Source organism: Apodemus sylvaticus, chromosome 1 (genome assembly GCF_947179515.1).
Source record: "Apodemus sylvaticus chromosome 1, mApoSyl1.1, whole genome shotgun sequence".
In the NCBI taxonomy this organism is placed as follows: Eukaryota; Metazoa; Chordata; class Mammalia; order Rodentia; family Muridae; genus Apodemus; species Apodemus sylvaticus.
In genome coordinates, this window is record NC_067472.1 from 17454632 (window position 1) to 17472370 (window position 17739).

At 45.9% G+C, this 17739-nt stretch overlaps 1 protein-coding gene across 1 annotated transcript in view; it reads left to right on the forward strand.

Moving 5' to 3' along the window:
* Pkd2l1 (polycystin 2 like 1, transient receptor potential cation channel) overlaps nucleotides 1-16811 on the forward strand; it is a 36664-nt gene extending 19853 nt beyond the window's left edge. Inside the window, exons 3-13 of the mRNA XM_052172307.1 lie at nucleotides 7524-7651; nucleotides 8086-8330; nucleotides 9316-9540; nucleotides 9699-9927; nucleotides 11352-11522; nucleotides 11686-11867; nucleotides 12157-12277; nucleotides 13459-13557; nucleotides 13761-13882; nucleotides 16057-16184; nucleotides 16780-16811. Of these exons, the coding sequence (XP_052028267.1) occupies nucleotides 7524-7651; nucleotides 8086-8330; nucleotides 9316-9540; nucleotides 9699-9927; nucleotides 11352-11522; nucleotides 11686-11867; nucleotides 12157-12277; nucleotides 13459-13557; nucleotides 13761-13882; nucleotides 16057-16184; nucleotides 16780-16811 (1682 nt within the window). The remainder of the gene's footprint in view (nucleotides 1-7523; nucleotides 7652-8085; nucleotides 8331-9315; nucleotides 9541-9698; nucleotides 9928-11351; nucleotides 11523-11685; nucleotides 11868-12156; nucleotides 12278-13458; nucleotides 13558-13760; nucleotides 13883-16056; nucleotides 16185-16779) is intronic.
* Nucleotides 16812-17739: the final 928 nt, after the last annotated feature.

Consider the following 17739-nt stretch of genomic DNA (forward strand, 5'->3'; position numbering starts at 1 on the left):
GATGGTGCTGTTGAGTCCTTTTCAGAAGGCTCTGGGCCAGGTATTCCCGTTCTACAAGCTGCTTCTTCCCAATAAAGTCAACTTGGAATTCTTATTACCTGAATAGAAACTAATGGGAGACAGTGGAGAGGCACTCGGAAAAACCAACACAATGTTTCCAATCTTCTCCCACCCCCATGGACCTGATGATGTGATGCTCTGCTGCGACACCTAGTGGTTCAAGTGGGCATCGACCTCGGATTTTCCTCTGGGATGGGCAGGGCATGCTCTAAATGTACTTTGTAAATGCCCTTCAAATTCCAGGAATGTTGTAACACCTCCGGGAGAGGTGCGATTGATTCCTTTCCACCCCATCCTCGACATCTCCATGGAGGACAGGTAGGGCTGACCGTTAGTCTGCACGGGACACAGCAGCGGTCCTCCACATCGATGGCACAGGGGGACTTATTAGAAAACACACATGTTGAGCCCCACCCAGTGCTACAGCAACATGCCCTTCAACAAGCTTTCCAGAAGTCACATGCTGCTGCTTGCTTATGGGTAGGATAAAGAAGAACAAATATGAGAGGCACGAAAATCACCATCCCATGAAGCAACCCTCAGCATCTCCGATCTTCATTTGGTCAGACCACAGCAGCTTCCAAATTTGATGCTTGCTCTTAAAGCTGTATTTTCTTTGGAAGTCTTCACAGAAGCTACCTAAGAACACGGGCTGGTTCATCTTAGGTGAGTGTGTACTTCCACTCAGCAGCATCCTACGTCTCCATTCAACTTCCTGAATGACCATTAGGTGGACTGACTTCACACTGTGGGAAGTTCCACTGAAATTCCTGTTAGGTGAGCCCAGGTCTGGCTTCCTTGAGCTTATTCAAGTCTTGAATGAACTACTGTTCTCTTTTGAACTAAGGAAATGTGCCAAATTCTTTTCAAAACTAACTAAACATAAGTGATCTTCAACTACGCTTGGTCCACAGGGACGGCACTCTTAGGAGGAGGCGTGGCCTTGTTGGAAGAAGTGCATTACTGTGGGTCAGGCTTTGAGGTTTCCTAGTGCTCAAGCTCCACCCAGTGTGGAATCCGTTTCCTCCTGGCTGCCTTCGGATTGAGATGTAGGACTCTCAGCTCCTTCTCCAGCACTGCGTCTGCCTGCACGCTGCCATGCTTCCTGACATGATGATGATGAACTGAGCCTCTGAAACTTAAGCCAGCCCCAATTAATTAACTCTTTTCTAAGAGTTGCCTTGGTCCTGGGGTCTCTTCACGGCTATAAAACACCAACTAAGACAACACCTTTAAACCCAGCACTTGGGAGGCTGTGAGGTCAAGCCCAGCATCATCTAAACATGACTGCTAGACTAGCCAGGGCTACATAGTGAGACACCTCCCCATACACACACACATTCACATGTACACACACACACACACACACACACATGCACAAAACCTAACCCAAGTATTAAGTAAAATGAACAAAATAAAGTCCTTGTCCCCCCCCCCCACCCCCGGGACATACAGCCAGGGCAAGTGGAGTAGTGTAGATACTTAGTGAGCACCTGCTACACCCCATGTACCCCGAATATGGTTGCTTTCATGTTTTATTATGTGATAAAAGGTATCATTCTGGAACGTCTTCCCTAGTGGAATTTTCCTGAGGTTTGACATCAAGACACTTAGCAAAGTATTTTGCATAATGTTAGACTTTAAATAGTGTTTGAATAATTAATATACAAAGTATCTTTATAACAATCTGAGTTGATAGTACACTCTACATCAAAAATCAATGGTATGTGAAACAGTTTGGCTAAGTGGTGGCAGAAAACATCTCTTATTCATTTTATTTATTATTCTCTCTTTCTCTTCCTCTCTCCCCACTGCAAAAACATTAATATTTGAGAGTAACTGAGATATGTTTCGTTATTTCTACCTTAAAGCACATTTTTGAACAAATCACTCAATGCTCATAAGTAAAATGCAGAGGGAATACAGAGCATCTCCTTATGAGTGTTTCAACCGTAGGCATGTACGTGTTTCATGTGTGGGCCTGGTGCCCTCAGAGGTCTAAATGGGCATCGGATCCCCGGAGCTGAAGTTGTAAAGTGCCATGTGGATGCTGAGCTATAATATAGAAATAAACATTCTGGGCTGGAGAGATGGCTCAGCGGTTAAGAGCACCGACTGCTCTTCCAGAGGTCATGAGTTCAAATCCCAGCAACCACACGGTAGCTCACAACCATCTGTAATAAGAAACAAAAAAATCTATGGGCTGGAGCCAGCAGGCCAAAGCAAGAGGGAGAAGGGAAGGAGGGAAGGGTTGGGGGGAATCGAAGAAGAAGAAGAAGAAGAAGAAGAAGAAGAAGAAGAAGAAGAAGAAGAAGAAGAAGAAGAAGAAATGTTCTAAAGTGTGAGCCATCTTTCCAACTCCCAGTAAATGAGAGTATTTGAAAAGGAAGACTTTCTAGATTAAATTAAAAAGATAAAGCTTAGGCTTTAATCTAGAAAGATCTTAAGACTCCATCTTGGTGGGATTTTTTTTTTTGTTTTTTTTGTTTTTTTGTGTTTTTTTTGTGTTTTTTTTTTTTTGATTTGGTTTTTTTCAAGACAGGGTTTCTCTGTGTAGCCCTGGCTGTCCTGGAACTCACTCTGTAGACCAGGCTGGCCTCGAACTCAGAGATCTGCCTGCCTCTGCCTCCCAGAGTGCTGGGATTACAGGTGTGCGCCACCACCGCCCGGCCATCTTGGTGTTTTTTACACATACAAATTTTAATCCAGGATTCATGAAGGAGAATGAATACTGAATGTCTGTGTGTTAAATAAGCATTTTACCTGCTGAAGGCATTTTTCTTAGAAAATATAATGTTTACTGTCTCAGAAAATAATCAGAGATTATTGGGCCAGGCCTGCAGTTCAATGGGAGATAATTGTCTAGCATACTCAAGACCTTGCATCCAATTCTCAACACTGGAAAATAACAAAGGCAAAACCAGATGCAGGGCAGCTATAATCACAGTGCCTGGGAGATAGAGGCAGGAGGTTTGGGAGTTCTAGATCAGTCTTTTCTACATAGAAATCCAGTGCCAGTCAGGGCTACATGAAACTGTTTCAAAACAAGCAAGCAAGCAAGCAAACAAACAAACAAGCAAGCAAGCAAACAAACAAACAAACAAGCAAGCAAGCAAACAAACAGACAGACAAAAGACTGATTCTACTAAACTCCCATAAGTAGTTGACAGCAATTCAGAGCTACAATAGCTCTGAGCTTTAATTTAGATGGGACTGGAAAAACCCTAGGGTGAAGAGTACCACCTAGTGGCCACTCGGCAGTATAACAACTTAGCCCGTGGTCAGCAGGGAAAGTTTCAAATCTCAGCAGCAGTCTTTTCCAGATACTGAGGATTGGTGATCACAGACACGAGTTAGCACTAAGGCCGTGTCTTGGGCATTGTTATTAGAGTGGGATGGGATAACGCGAGGGCCGACGTTTCTTTCTTTGCTGTCGTCCTTACATGGTGAAGTACGATGTCTGTAGCTGTAACCAGGGACCGCTCTAAACAAGCTCCTGTTCACCCAAACCCTTCTTTTCCTAAAATGGATGTGAAGGAAACGTGTGTCCCAAGATCTAAAAAATAAAGTTAGTGTTTTTACTGGTGTATATTTCTATACATCGTGGTATACTTATTTATTTAATTAATTTTGTATATGCATGCATACACATGCCATAGCATGTATGTGGAAGTCTGAGGACAGCTTGTGGGAATTGGTCCTCTCCATTTACTGTGTGGGCGATGAGAACTGAACTCATGACATCAGCATTTGTCTCAAGTTACTCTACCCACTGAAACATTATTTCCATCCCTCATAAAGATACCTTCATTTAAGTATATCAAAAACTTAGACTCACTCCTTAATAACTTCTCCTTTTACTCCCTTCTCCTCCTCCTCCTCTTCTCCTTCCTCCCTTTTATACACACACCCCTGTGTGCATGCTTGCATGCTGCATGTGTGTGTATGTGTGTGTGTCTGTACATACATGCGTGTGCATGTGTGTTTGAGTAAAATCAAGCTTGGATACACACATGAGAGAACATACTTGGTATTTTTCTTTCTGGATCTACTTGCTTGATATAATGATCTCCAATTCCATCACTTTCCCTACAGATGATATACTTTCATTCCTCTTTGCCACTGACTTTATAGTGTATGTGCCATATTTTCTTACATCTGTTGATGGACACGCAGGCTGATTGCATACCTTGGCTGTGAACACTGCTCTAGTGGGCGTGGGCCTGCAGGTGACTCTGTTACACTAGCTTGGAGTCCTTTACAGACATTCCTAGGCATGTGCAGCCAGAACACACTGTAGTTGTAGTTTTTGATTTTGTGAGGCGCTTCCACTCCAAGTTCCCCATTGGATATGGAATTTATATTCCTATTCACAGGATATGAGGTTTCCTTCCACTTCCATCCTTGCCAGCCTTTATTGTTGTTGTTTCCTTATTGGCAGCCATTCAGACTAGAGTGTGGGGGAATCTCAGCATACTTTTGATTGGTATTTCTCTGATGCTAAACACGTAGGATAGTTTCATATTCTTAGCTACTGGTACTTCATCTTTCAACAACTGTTCATTTCACCTGCACATGTATTGATTAGACTGCTTTATTATTTAACTTTAAAAACCTCTTTGTATATTCCTGGTGTTAGCACTTGTGCAGCTAGTAAAGACTCCTCCCGTGCTATGGGCTGTTTCTCCAGTCATTTAATAGTTAATCGTTGCTTCTCGCCACACACTTTTATTGTGTTGAAGTCAATCAATGCCATTATATGCAATAGTAAAATTTCATGAAATTGGGTGCAACAGTGTTTAGTGCATATATGTTTAAAATTGTTAAAGCCTCCTAAAGAACTACTTCCTTAATTGATATAAAGTAAACTTTATTCTCTTCTGATTAATTCTGGTTTAAAGTTGACTTTTTCAGATATTAGTATCTGAGTTCCATCGGAGAAAAACCATTTAAAGGAATTGCTTATAAGAGGCTGAGAAATCCGATTTTAAAATTCTAACAGGATTATTCACACACAGGACATTTTAATAAAGATATAAAGAATTCATAGATTCAGTTAAATACTTAAATATGAAGGTGCTCCTAGTTCTACCCTTCCCCCACTGTCTTCTGAAAGTAAACTTAAAGACATAAGGACATAAAGTCTCGTTATTCCCAAATACCTAATGTGTATGTTTTTAAAATGGGGAATAGTTTATTGTCAAAATTAAGATATTGTTATTGATCTAGTACTGCCATTTAATGGACAACCCTTATTACAATTTCACCAATTACTTTACTAATAGCTCAGAAGCTCATATTACACATTGTTTATTAGGGTTTCACCTTGTTAAAAAAAAAAAACAAAAACAAAAAACTCAGCAGGTATGGTGGCCCATGTCTTTTTTGGCCCAGCACTCAGGAGGTCGAGGAAGGCAGAACTCTGTGAGCTCGTAGCTAGCTTGCTCTTCATAACTAGCTCCAAGGAAGCCAGGACTACATAGACCCTGTCTCAGAAACAAAACAAGCAAACAAAAAAAATCCATTGAGTAACAAGATAGATAATAATAACAAATTAGAGCCCATGGGGGGGGGGGAACTACACATTTATGAGTCCAAATGATAAATAAAGTCTCTTCCTGAAAAGAACACAGATGACGTAGTCACTGTCCTATTGCTGTGAAGAGACACCATGAGCCAGGCAACTCTTGTAAAGGAAGGCAGTTAACTGGGAGCTGACTTACAATTTCAGAGTTAGTCCATCACCCTCATAGCAGAGAGCATGGTGGCATGTGTGGCACTGGGGCAGCAGATGAGAACTACATTCTGATATGTAGGCGGGGTGGGGTGGAAAGAGAGAGAGGGGGAGAGGAGAGGGAGAGAGGAGAGAGGGAGGGAGAGAAGAGAGAGACAGAGATAGAGACACAGACTGGATCTGGCATGGGCTTTGAGGTTTCAAAGCCCACCTTCAGTGGTACCCTTCCTCCAACAAGGCCACACCTCCCAATCCTTCTCAAACAGTTCCACTCCCCGGTGACTAAGCATTCAGATATGTGAGCCTTTGGCAGCCATTTTTATTCAAACAACCAGAATCTGCTAATGTCAAAGAAATAATTGATGGAAAACAAACTCACCACTTGATAATCACGTTGGTAATAATTAGACAAAATTCATCAATGAACACTTGCATCCCTTGGTGAAAATGAATAAGATATTTATAGAGTGGGAGACTCTACATCCCAAAATGTATATTAATTCTAAAAAGGAAAATTATAATTTTACATTGAAGAGACATAGCAGGCACCATCTTGTTTGATTGTTTGTTGTTTGTTTTTTTTTGAAAGATTCATTTATTTATTATTATATATATAAGTACACTGTAGCTGTCTTCAGATGCACCAGAAGAGGGCATCAGATGTCTTTTGTGGATGGTTGTGAGCCACCACGTGGTTTCTAGGATTTGAACTCAAGACCTTTGGAAGAGCAGTCAGTGCTCTTAACTGCTGAGCCATTTCTCCAGCCCTGTTGTTTGTTTTTTGGGACAGGGTTTCTCTGTGTAATGGCTCTGCCTGTCCTGGAACTCACTTTGTAGACCAGGCTGGCCTTGAACTTGGAGATCTGCCTGCCTCTGCCTCCTGATTGCTGAGATTAAAGGCATGCGCCACTACCACTTAGCAAGCATCATCTTAATTAGGGACCAGAATTAACTTCAGTAGTGAGGCATCAACAGACAACTTCTGCATGATGCACCATGATGAACACAACATCAACCGTGAGGCCTTCTCCTTCAAACCCATCACCTGAATGTAGTCACGAGGAAACATCAGACCAGCCCAGAGTGAGGGACAACCTGTGAACAAGTAGTGTATACATTTTAAACCCCGCCTTTAAGCACAGAAACTTAGAGCTTCTCCATTTTCGCCACACAGGACTGGGTCTGTGGGCGTTAGAGCAATTGAGGTGCCATTGAGCAGAGGCCAGATTTTGTTGTTTGTTTTTGTTTTGTTTTGATCTGCAATGCAATGAACCATGTTCCCAGGAGATGCTGGCACCCACTGTGGTGCCCACTATGCCTACCCAATACTCCCATGGCTTTAGGATCAGTGACACTAGAAGTCAGGAGATTGTCTCTCCATTGCAAGATGTTTAGCTTGAGTCTTACTCTAGAATTTAGAAGTAAAAATCAAGAACAAGGGGTGCTTTGCCCCGTGCAGGCATCTTTTAGCTCTGGCACGGAAGAACTAGGCAGTTAAGCTGAGTCTAGGGAGAAAAGTGAGATTTCAGAATGACGATGCCAGCTGAATTACCGAGTGGGTCACAGCTATTCTAGAAGACCTTGCGGCCACACCCATCCCTAAAGCATCCCCTGGAACTCCTAGTGGTACCACCATCCTCCCCAGACCATCTGACCCCAGGGCAGTGGGCTTTCCTGACTCATCTGGGGGGATGGACTTTGAGGACATGCCCCTTGGGTTGTCTCCTAGTGACCTATGGAATGACAAGTTCAAGTGCCTATTACTACACCAAAGTGATGTCTGAGCTGTTCCTACGAACCCCATCAGACTCTGGAGTCTCCTTCCAGACCATCAGCAGCATGTCCGACTTCTGGGATGTGAGTACAGATGGCGTTGCTTTCCCCCAGCCCCCACGTCCACCCCACCCCATCCCCAACCCCCTAGGCCTTTCTTCTTAATGGTCTGAGATGCAAGGCAGGGAGGTCAGTCTGGAACCAGGAAAATTAAAGGATAAATCTGAATTAGCAGATTGGGTTAGTATGAAGGCAGAGGCTGGAGAGAGATGAAGGTATCCATCTGGGGGTTGACCAGTAGGAGCCAGACTAGCTTTTGAGTCAGAAGGGAAGCTGAAATCTCAAAATACAATATTTTAAACTGTATCCTTGTCAAGGTAGGAAAGTCAGCTGTGGGGGTCCAAACAACAGAGGCTAGAGTCAAGTTGGGGGCCCAGGGAGTGAGGGCAAAGGTCATGCACTAGGGTTAGTAGGAGGCTGGACCAGGCCCAACCTAGTTGCTGGTCCAGTTTGCTCAGGGCCCACTCCTGGACAGTTTGTATTGGACAAAGTGGTACAACAACCAGAGCCTGGGGCATGGCTCCCACTCGTTCATCTACTATGAGAACCTGCTCCTGGGGGCCCCGCGATTGCGGCAGCTGCGGGTGCGCAACGATTCCTGTGTGGTTCATGAAGACTTCCGGGAGGACATTTTGAACTGTTACAATGTCTACTCTCCGGACAAAGAAGATCAGCTCCCCTTTGGACCTCTCAACGGCACAGCGTGAGTGAGCCCCTGCCAAAAGCCCGGAGCCACCCCCTTTGTGCTTGCCGGTTACTCCAGGGTGTGGGAAACGCTTCTACTGAACTTCAAAAAACCTTAAGGGTGGGACCTCAGGAGACTTGGGGACCTCTCCCTGAGTCTCAACAACGACTCGTTGACAGTACACACTTTGGTGTGTGTCATTCAGGGGTAGAGGAAGCAGATTAGCAGAAAAGACACAGCCTCTGGCCTTGTTCCCACACACGAGGTCCCATCCTTTCTTGAAGGTAGAGTCGCTTTGGGGGCTGTGGTCCATGAGAAAAGTCCATGGTTGTAGAACTTGACTCCTGGGGCTTGATGCAGGAAGCAGCAAGGGATTGAAGGCGGATGAAGAGGGGAGAGGAGAGAAAGAGGTAGAGAGGAGAGGGAAGGAGAAGGTGCAGGCAGGGAAAAAATCGGGGCAAGGAATAATGGGGGCGCTAGAACAAAGAATCCTGGGGTGGAACCACAGGAACTAGAAAGATCGTGCCTGGATATGTGGCCCAAATGTTTCCTTCATGTAATTACACAGCCTGGCACCAAGAGTGCATTTACGTAGTGAAAAAGAAACTTAGGTTCGAGTTTCATGACTATGGCCAAATAGCTGCCTGTCTTGGAAGTCCCCAATCCTCATTTCCGCTGCTGTAAAATATGGACAGTAGTTTCCCTCTCTTCCCAAACAAGTTTAATAAGAAAAAAAAAGACTCATGTAAGGCATATATTATATGAGATATTAATATGCACTATATGTGATATTGCCTATAGGGTGTATAAGATATATTTCTCACAAAATTATGTATATAACATATAGTATATGCACACATATACATGTATAGCACAGTGAGTATCTATAGATACTCAATGTATGTGGAACTGTAAAGCCAGGCAATCCATAACTGCCTTAGGGAGTGAGCGTTTAGCCTGGTCATGACCTGTTTGCTCAAATGGCCTTTTATTCTTCCGGCAGGTGGACATACCATTCCCAGAACGAGCTGGGGGGCTCCTCCCACTGGGGCCGGCTCACAAGCTACGGTGGAGGTGGCTACTACATGGACCTTCCAGGATCCCGGCAAGCCAGTGCAGAGGCGCTCCAAGGACTCCAGGAGGGACTGTGGTTAGACAGGGGCACTCGGGTGGTGTTTATCGACTTCTCCGTCTACAATGCCAACATCAATCTTTTCTGTATCCTGAGGTAAGCGCCCTTTCCACACGGCACTCTCTGTCCACGGTTCCTGGCTCATCTGATGTGCTTGAGACCTTTCCCTACCAGGTACCCTCTGCGGGGTGTGAGGGGCCAGGGAAGTAGGAGGAGCCCAGCCCCCATTAGCCTTCTTGTCGCCTTCCTCACAGACTGGTGGTAGAGTTCCCGGCCACAGGAGGGACCATCCCTTCCTGGCAGATCCGCACGGTTAAGCTGATCCGCTATGTGAATAACTGGGACTTCTTCATTGTGGGCTGTGAAGTCGTCTTCTGTGTCTTCATCTTTTACTATGTGGTGGAGGAAATCCTGGAAATCTACATGCACCGGCTTCGCTACCTCAGCAACGTCTGGAACATTCTGGACCTGGTGGTCATCTTGGTGAGGGACGTGGGACCTACTGGAGGGTGGAGAGACTCTGCGTTGATGGGGTGGGATGTCTGAGTTCTTCCCTTTGGAGGCTCAAGCCCCCCTTTTGACTTACTGCAAGCCCTGTGCCAAGTCTCTCAGGCTCAGCACCTTGGGGAATCTTGCCTTACACAGCTTTCTTTCTCACCTGTGAATGGGCCCTCCTTTTTCCTTTTGGTATCAGAATAGATCGGACTCTATTCTGAGTCTCTTCTGCCTTTTGTTTTATGACCTGACCCTCTTGAGAACCCTGCCACTCTCTTCTCTGTTTGAATACCCTGTTCCTTTCATTATTATCTCCTTTTACTAACTAACATGACACATTCACTTTGTCATTTTATTTTTACATGTATTTGTGTGAATTCATGTGTGTACATACAACAGTGTGCTTACGGAGGAGGTGAGGACAACTATGGAAGTTGGTTCTCTCTCTCCGCCATGTGGGTCCCAGAGAGAGATCTAACAACCCGGGTGGCCAGGTTTGGCACCTGCTGAGCCATCTTGCTGGCCCACACATGTATTTCTTTTGACCAAGGCTTAGGAGTGGCAGGGATGGGGGTCATCATGTTCCTAGGTACCACTTCCCCATAGTTCTTTACAACCTCCATATTGCCAATGGCTCCAAAGCCTTCTCAGGCTGTTGGATATTAAAGCTGCTCCCTGGTCATCTCTCCGGATCCATCTGGACCTCAGCTAGTGAGAGTGTTGAATGAATTATTTAAAAAGTAGAACCAGCACATTCCCGCACTTGTGCCTCTGCTCCAGCGGCCTGGCTGGCCATGCACTGGAGGGCAATGGCGAACCTGTTTTTATCTTGTGAAGATTCTAATTCTGAACTCCACAATTTCTCCACCCACCCCACTGGCAAGTCACTACTATGCCATTCCTGTGCTTCAAATCCCCCATAGCCTTTGTGGAGTACCTCAGACAAACTCACGCTTGGCCACCATACCTTTCTCTCTTGAACCCAGACAAGCTTCTGCATGAAGGAAAACACAACACAAACTTAGTTCAGAAACAATGGTAATCAATCTCTGGGTACAACAACTAAAACCTAATCTTGTAAGCCTTATTAAAATCTCATCCCTCCAGTGGCAGATCTGCAAGGATCCGCCATGATACTAGGCAACTCCAGAACTACATCTTACCCCTCTGCTGTCCCAAAAGGAAGTAGCTCTCTTCTGCTCCCTCTCTTCCTCTGTCCAACCCAGAAGTCCCACCTACTCTCCCAGTGATTGGCTCCTTTATTCATTAGGGGATTGGTTCACAAGAACAGCACCAGGCCTACCCAGCAGAGGATGTCTCCTGCCCTGGCTCTCCTCTGAGAGCTCATCTTTGAACATCCCTTAAGGTCCCCCTTGACTTCTCTGACACTCTGCATGACTTCTCTGTGGCAGCTCTCCATCATGGCTGTGGGTTTCCACATATTCCGAACCCTGGAAGTGAACCGACTGATGGGAAAGCTCCTGCAGCAGCCAGACACTTATGCGGACTTTGAGTTCCTGGCCTTCTGGCAGACTCAGTATAATAACATGAATGCAGTCAACATTTTCTTTGCTTGGATCAAGGTACCCGGGACTTGCCTCCCAGCTCTGCTCACAAGGCTCGCCCCCCCGGGGGGATCTCCCTTTTCCTATCTCATTTGTTACCATCTGTGGCCTCCGTCCATTCCTGGAATATGCAATGCTTTTCACCTTTTCTCCTTCACTTGCTCCACCATGGCCCTTGCAGATATTCAAGTACATCAGCTTCAACAAGACCATGACCCAGCTCTCCTCCACCCTGGCTCGCTGTGCCAAGGACATCCTGGGCTTCGCCATCATGTTCTTCATCGTCTTCTTTGCCTACGCCCAGCTTGGCTACCTGCTTTTCGGGACCCAAGTGGAAAACTTTAGCACTTTCGTCAAGTGCATGTGTGTGCCTGCCCCCACCCTTGGGTCCCTCACCCTCCAGCTCCCAGGGTGTGTGTGACATTGGGGACGAAGGGAAGGTCTATGGGCACATCAACGCTTAAAAGTATCTGAGTGTGTCCTAAAGCTCGGGTGTGCCAGCAAGTAATTTCTCCACTGCTGTGTCTGTTATGTTGGGTGGATTGTATAAGGTGCAATTAGGGATCTGTTTATGGTTAGGAAAGTGGGGCCAGGTATGGATTGGGGCAAATGTTGGCTAGGCTCTGGGTGAAGCCCTGGTCTGGTCTCTCAGCTTCACTCAGTTCCGGATAATCCTTGGGGATTTTGACTACAATGCAATCGACAATGCCAACCGAATCCTGGGCCCTGTGTACTTCGTCACCTATGTCTTCTTCGTCTTCTTTGTGCTCCTGGTGAGGGTCCCTCTGTGGGCTGGTGATGTAGAGGGCCTTCAAGGTGGGGTTTTGACCCCACACGTCTCTCTCACTTAGGATTATGACTGGTTTCTCACAGCATAGGGGAAAGCACATATGGGTGGTATTTGGGGTTTTCTGAGCCGGTTAATGTAGCAATGATGCCAGATGACCAGGTGGTGTATATACAGGAACTTCAGATTCTCCCCAGAAAACCAACTCCTCATCTTCCAAGGATAGAAAGGAGAGGGGTGCCTTATGAGGAGAAGTAAAGACCTCTGGAGGCCTCTGTACCTGTTTTCTAAGAGGCCTTTTCCTCTGGGGAGTTCCTGGTGGTGGTGTACTGCCAATGTTTGGTGGTAATTCCCTCTTTTTGCCAACTGGGAAATATTGGGGATTTCTTTCTTTTTATTTTTTTAAGATTTATTTTATTTTATTGTGTTCTACTTGCATGTATGTACATGCACCGTGTGTGTGCCTGGTGCCTGCAAAAGTTGAAAAAGGGAGTTAGAGCCCCCAAATCTGGAATTACAGATGGTTGTGAGCTATGGTATGGGTGCTGGGAATCAAACTCTGGTCATCTGCAAGAGCAACAACAAGTGCTTTTAAGTGCCAAGTTGTTTTCCCAAGAGATTTTTATTAATATTAAGAAGGTGTGTTTATTTGATTAACTAAAGGAGACCCAGGCATGGTATTCGGGTTGATGATAAAGAAGAGAGCACATTTGTGCCTTCGCATTAAACAGCTGATGACTTCGGTGATTGCTGGCCGTTTTACAGGGGAGGTCCATGCCACATGCTGTGATAGCTTGATGTTTAGAAAGGTTACTGTAGTATCTGAGAATGAGAAACCTCAGGTCAATGAGCGAACATGGTCTGTCCTTAACAGAAATATGACCAAAGGAGGACTTTCAGGCTCTTGAGAGGCAGGTATGGGTGGACTTGAGTACTGAGGCTGAAAGCTTATGTGTGGGACTTGGGATAGAGGGCTCAGTGATTTTAGTGGGTTTGAAGGTGGAAACCTAGGTCACAAGCAGGGCATGATGGTGCACCCTCCCAGCAGGAGAGACCAAGGCAGGTAGATCTCTGTGAGTCGGAGGCCAGTCTGAGGAGAGTTGAGGATATATAGAAAAATACTGTGTCAAAATACAAAAGCAACCATGTCCCTACTTTATCCTTTAGAACATGTTCCTGGCCATCATCAACGACACATACTCAGAGGTCAAGGAGGAGCTGGCTGGCCAGAAGGATCAGTTGCAGCTTTCTGACTTCCTGAAGCAGGTGACTACGCAGTCTCGGCATAGCATCTCTTCATCCAAGTTCTAAGGCGCTGTGCCACGGTGGACTGTTCTTGATTGGTGCAGGCGCCTGTACTCTTGAGTGCCTTTGACTTGTACCTGAGTTGTATCTTCAGTTGGAGGTGGGGGTTGCCAGTGGTGCTGAGAACCCTGTGGCCACTTCCGCCTGCTTCCTCTCCCTTTCAGAGCTACAACAAGACCCTACAAAGACTGCGCCTAAGGAAAGAGCGGGTTTCAGATGTGCAGAAGGTCCTGAAGGGTGGGGAACCGGAGATCCAGTTTGAAGATTTCACCAACACCTTGAGGGAGTGAGCAAATGGAGATCCAGTCTTCTTTGAAATTGGTCTAAAAGTTGGTGATCCTCAACTTTGCTGATAAACCTTGGTGTATGGACCTGCGATCTTGACTTAGGGACTCCTGACCTTCGTAACTGTGAACTTGTTTTACAGATCTCTCACCATAATCTATACAAATTCTGGGCCTTGTTGAACAACTCTTACACCTAATATAACAGTATAATTATCCTATCATTATATATACTCCACCCAGATAATGTGAGGACCGTCTGTGGACCAGGCATGAATAGGGAGTGGCATAATTAAATGAGACAAACATCTTTGTCTCCTAGGAGCCCAAAGGCATGTATGCAAATAAGCCAAGACACAGACTAAGTTCAAGAACAGAAGTGAGTTGAAGAGAGGGAGGCATGGACCAAGGAGAGTTTTCAGTCCTTTGTGAGGTTAAAGGAAGGCTAGTGGGAAGACGTGTTGGCTGGAAAGGGGTTTGGAGAATGATTAGCTTCCATGTGGACAAGCAGAGGAAAGCCAGTGATATGTTAAGCTATCAAGTGAATGGTGAGGTATAGGAGGGATTGGGGGTTAAGGGCCATGCTGGGAAAGGACCCAAGGAATAGGATGCTTAGTTAGGCTTTAAAGCAGGGAATCTTGGATGTGTACTTTCTATTACATTTTATGAGTTTTGAGCTGGGTCTCACTTTAGTACCGAGGTTCACCTCGAACTTGATTTGATTCTTCCTCTACCTCAGCTCCTCAAATATCTAAGAATCATAGACATCTTCCACCGCACTCAGGTATTATTCATTAAAAAAAATGTTGATTTTCTCTTTATGGAGGATGGATTTCAGGAGTAGTTAGTGGAAAAGGGAACCTAGAGCTGTGGTGGTGACAGCTGGTTATCCAGGGGCAAAGAAATGGAATATCTCTGTCCTAACCTAGCCAGTAAGAGCCGGAATGTGAAGGAGAAACGAAAGAACTTGTTGAGGGTAGAATCACAAGACCCCGAAGATCCTGGCTTGTCTAGGTGATCCTTTCTTTTCCAGAAGGCAACACTCAGAGATGAAGACAAGAGTGTGGTGACGGGGCTGGGAGGCCACGCGTGAGTGGTTACAGTTGCCTCAACCCCTTGCTCTTCTTAGACTGGGACACGAGGAGCACGAGGTCACGGCTGCCTTCACCAGGTTTGATCAGTATGGGGATCACATACTGGATGAGGAGGAGCAGGAACAAATGCGACGGGTGCTGGAAGAGGAGAGGGTGAGCAGGGCAGGTCTGTGGGGAAGAAGTATATACACTTTACCTGCTTGTCCGCCCTCTCCACCACACCCAAGGCAAATCCAACTTGAACGTCTCCCACAAGTGAACTCTCTAGAATAATGGTTCTCAAACTGCCTCATATTAAATATTCAAAAGAACCTTTAAGCACCCCCATTCTCGGTCCCCAAGTCCTAGATCAATGAATAAGAAGGCTCTAGGTGGTGGGGCTAAAACATTAGAACTTTCTAAAATTCCTTATGTGATTCCAGCATACAGCCAAGGTTCAGAACCATTGCTTTGCAAGAGGGACCAGTTCCCAAGATAATCCCTGATAATCCTCTGTGAGGATTTCCTGGAATTTTGAAAGTGATCCTACTATGCCTGCTCCATCCCTATTAAGTGGAGGTCAAAAAATTCAAGAGCAGTGTCACCAGACATAAGGAGGACCAACCGAGAACAGAAGCCCAAAGCTGGGATTGCAATTCACCGCCGAGGCTGGATCAAAAGCAGGTGACTCTCCAGACTCATCTTCTCCCCTCTAACATCCGACTTCCTGACCAGGTGACCCTCGGTGCTCGGATTGAGAACCTAGGCCGGTCTGTTGGATACAGCCCACCAGGCGAATCGGGTGCAGAGGCTGTCAGAGGACGAAGCTGGGTTTCTGGAGAAGAATTCGACATGTACGTGGAGGCAGGGGCTCAGGGAGGGCTGGTTGTGATGTCTTCTTTTGAGAGCCTCTCCATAATTCCCAATTCCCTTTGCTGCTTCAGTGGGAGTTTCTGTTCCCCTGTGATCCTCTTTGCAAGCTTGAGCCTTTCCTTCCTTGTTCCCATCCAGACAAACACCATCGTACTGTCTCTAATACAACACCCCTGTGCACACCCAGACACCATTTCTGCTTCCTTTGATCTCTCTCAAACCCTACTCAGGCTCGCAAGGAGAGTTCTGCAGCTGCAGCGTGTTCTGGAAGGAGTTGTGTCGCAGGTTGATGCTGTGGGCTCAAAGCTGAAGATGCTGGAGAGGAAAGGGGAGCTGGCTACCACCCCAGGAACGGCAAGCGCCCTCCAGTTGGGTCCGCTGAGTTCTTTACCGCTGGAATCCATCTTATTTCTAGCCAGTTAGGGAGGGACATTCTAGAAAGATGTGGGGAGTAATGCTCCTGGTCGTCATTTCTTTGTGGAGCTAGGGTGGGGGGAAATTGCTTATGTCAGCCTATAGATTACCTTAACCTTTTAGGAGGGCTTTGGGGTGGTTATAATAAACTATGAGACCATGAATGAATGGACTGCTTATAAACAACTGAAGTAAATTTTTCACAGTTTGGGAGGCTGGGAGGTCCAAGATCAAGCTACTAGCAGATTCAGGGTCTGGTGAAAGCCAGCTTCTTGCTTCAAAGACTACTCAGCTGATATATTCTCGTGTGGTGGGGGGAAAGGGGTACACTAATTCCCTTTATAAAGGCTCCACACTTTTGATCCCATCACCCCCAATAGGCCTCACTTCCCAGTACTGTCACATTGGGGATTTGGATGTCAGCACAAGACTTTGGGGAGACCCAAACATCAGTCTATAGCCATCTAGGTTCTTTGTTAATAAGTTTCAGAGGAAAATAAATTCTCCTTCAAATGAGCTATTCCTTTCTCTTCCAACAGGAGGAGCCAGCTGTTTGGGAGAACCTGTATAATCCATCCCAGATGTCACATCATCTCCCTTGGGAGTTCAGGGTGGATAGGAAGATGGAAAAGGGGTCCTAAAGCAACAGACAGCAAGTTCTCTCTATGCCTTCCCGCGAGCCTCGTCTCCACCCCACCCCTACCCTTCCTAGGGCAGCATGTCTCATGATAGCTGCTCTGGAGTTCCACCCTGTACCTGGCCTTTTGAGCCAATGTTTTTGTGTGTAGCTGGGCCACATGCTTAGGTCTGTCCCTTGGTGTTTCTGTACGTAGTTGCACAGTTCTGTAGAGTAGCATTTCCTACCTGGCCTTTCTCTTCCTGGGCACTTACTTCTGCTCTAGTGATTGACATAAAAAACAAAACAGAAAAAAGGGGGAGATGGGAGTGACTCTCCTGAAGGTCTCAGACAACCACGAATAGTCAAAAGGTAGAAGTCCAGAGAGTGGGCGACGGATATGTCTCCCTGCATTCAGTAACTCTTACCCTTCCCCAGTGCGTGTCACGATATCTGCCATTGACATGCATGGTTGTGTGTAGGAGGCCTTCTCTTTCCCCATGGCGTTTCCCTGAAAAACAGAAAAGGAAGCTGTAAAGGAAAGAAGAGTCTTGTGCGGTGAGATTTCAGCAGAGGCGAGCGTTCAGAGTGACCCCCTCCGAAGGTGAAGTCAATGAAGGCTCTTTTGGAGGAGCCTGCCTTCTGATTCAGATGTTCCACCAACTGCCTGGAACCAAGGGAACTTCAAGCCTGGGATCAAACAGAACCTGAAGGAATCAAGCACGAGATGGTATCAGGACTCATTGATCTTTGGACTACAATGTGGTGGTCTCTGGCTCTATCGATCATAGGACAATGTGAGGTTCTAAGGTGATTATCAATAAAACTCTTTAGAAAACAAGGTCTTTGCATTTCCTTCTGGGATTGTTGAGATAAGATGGAG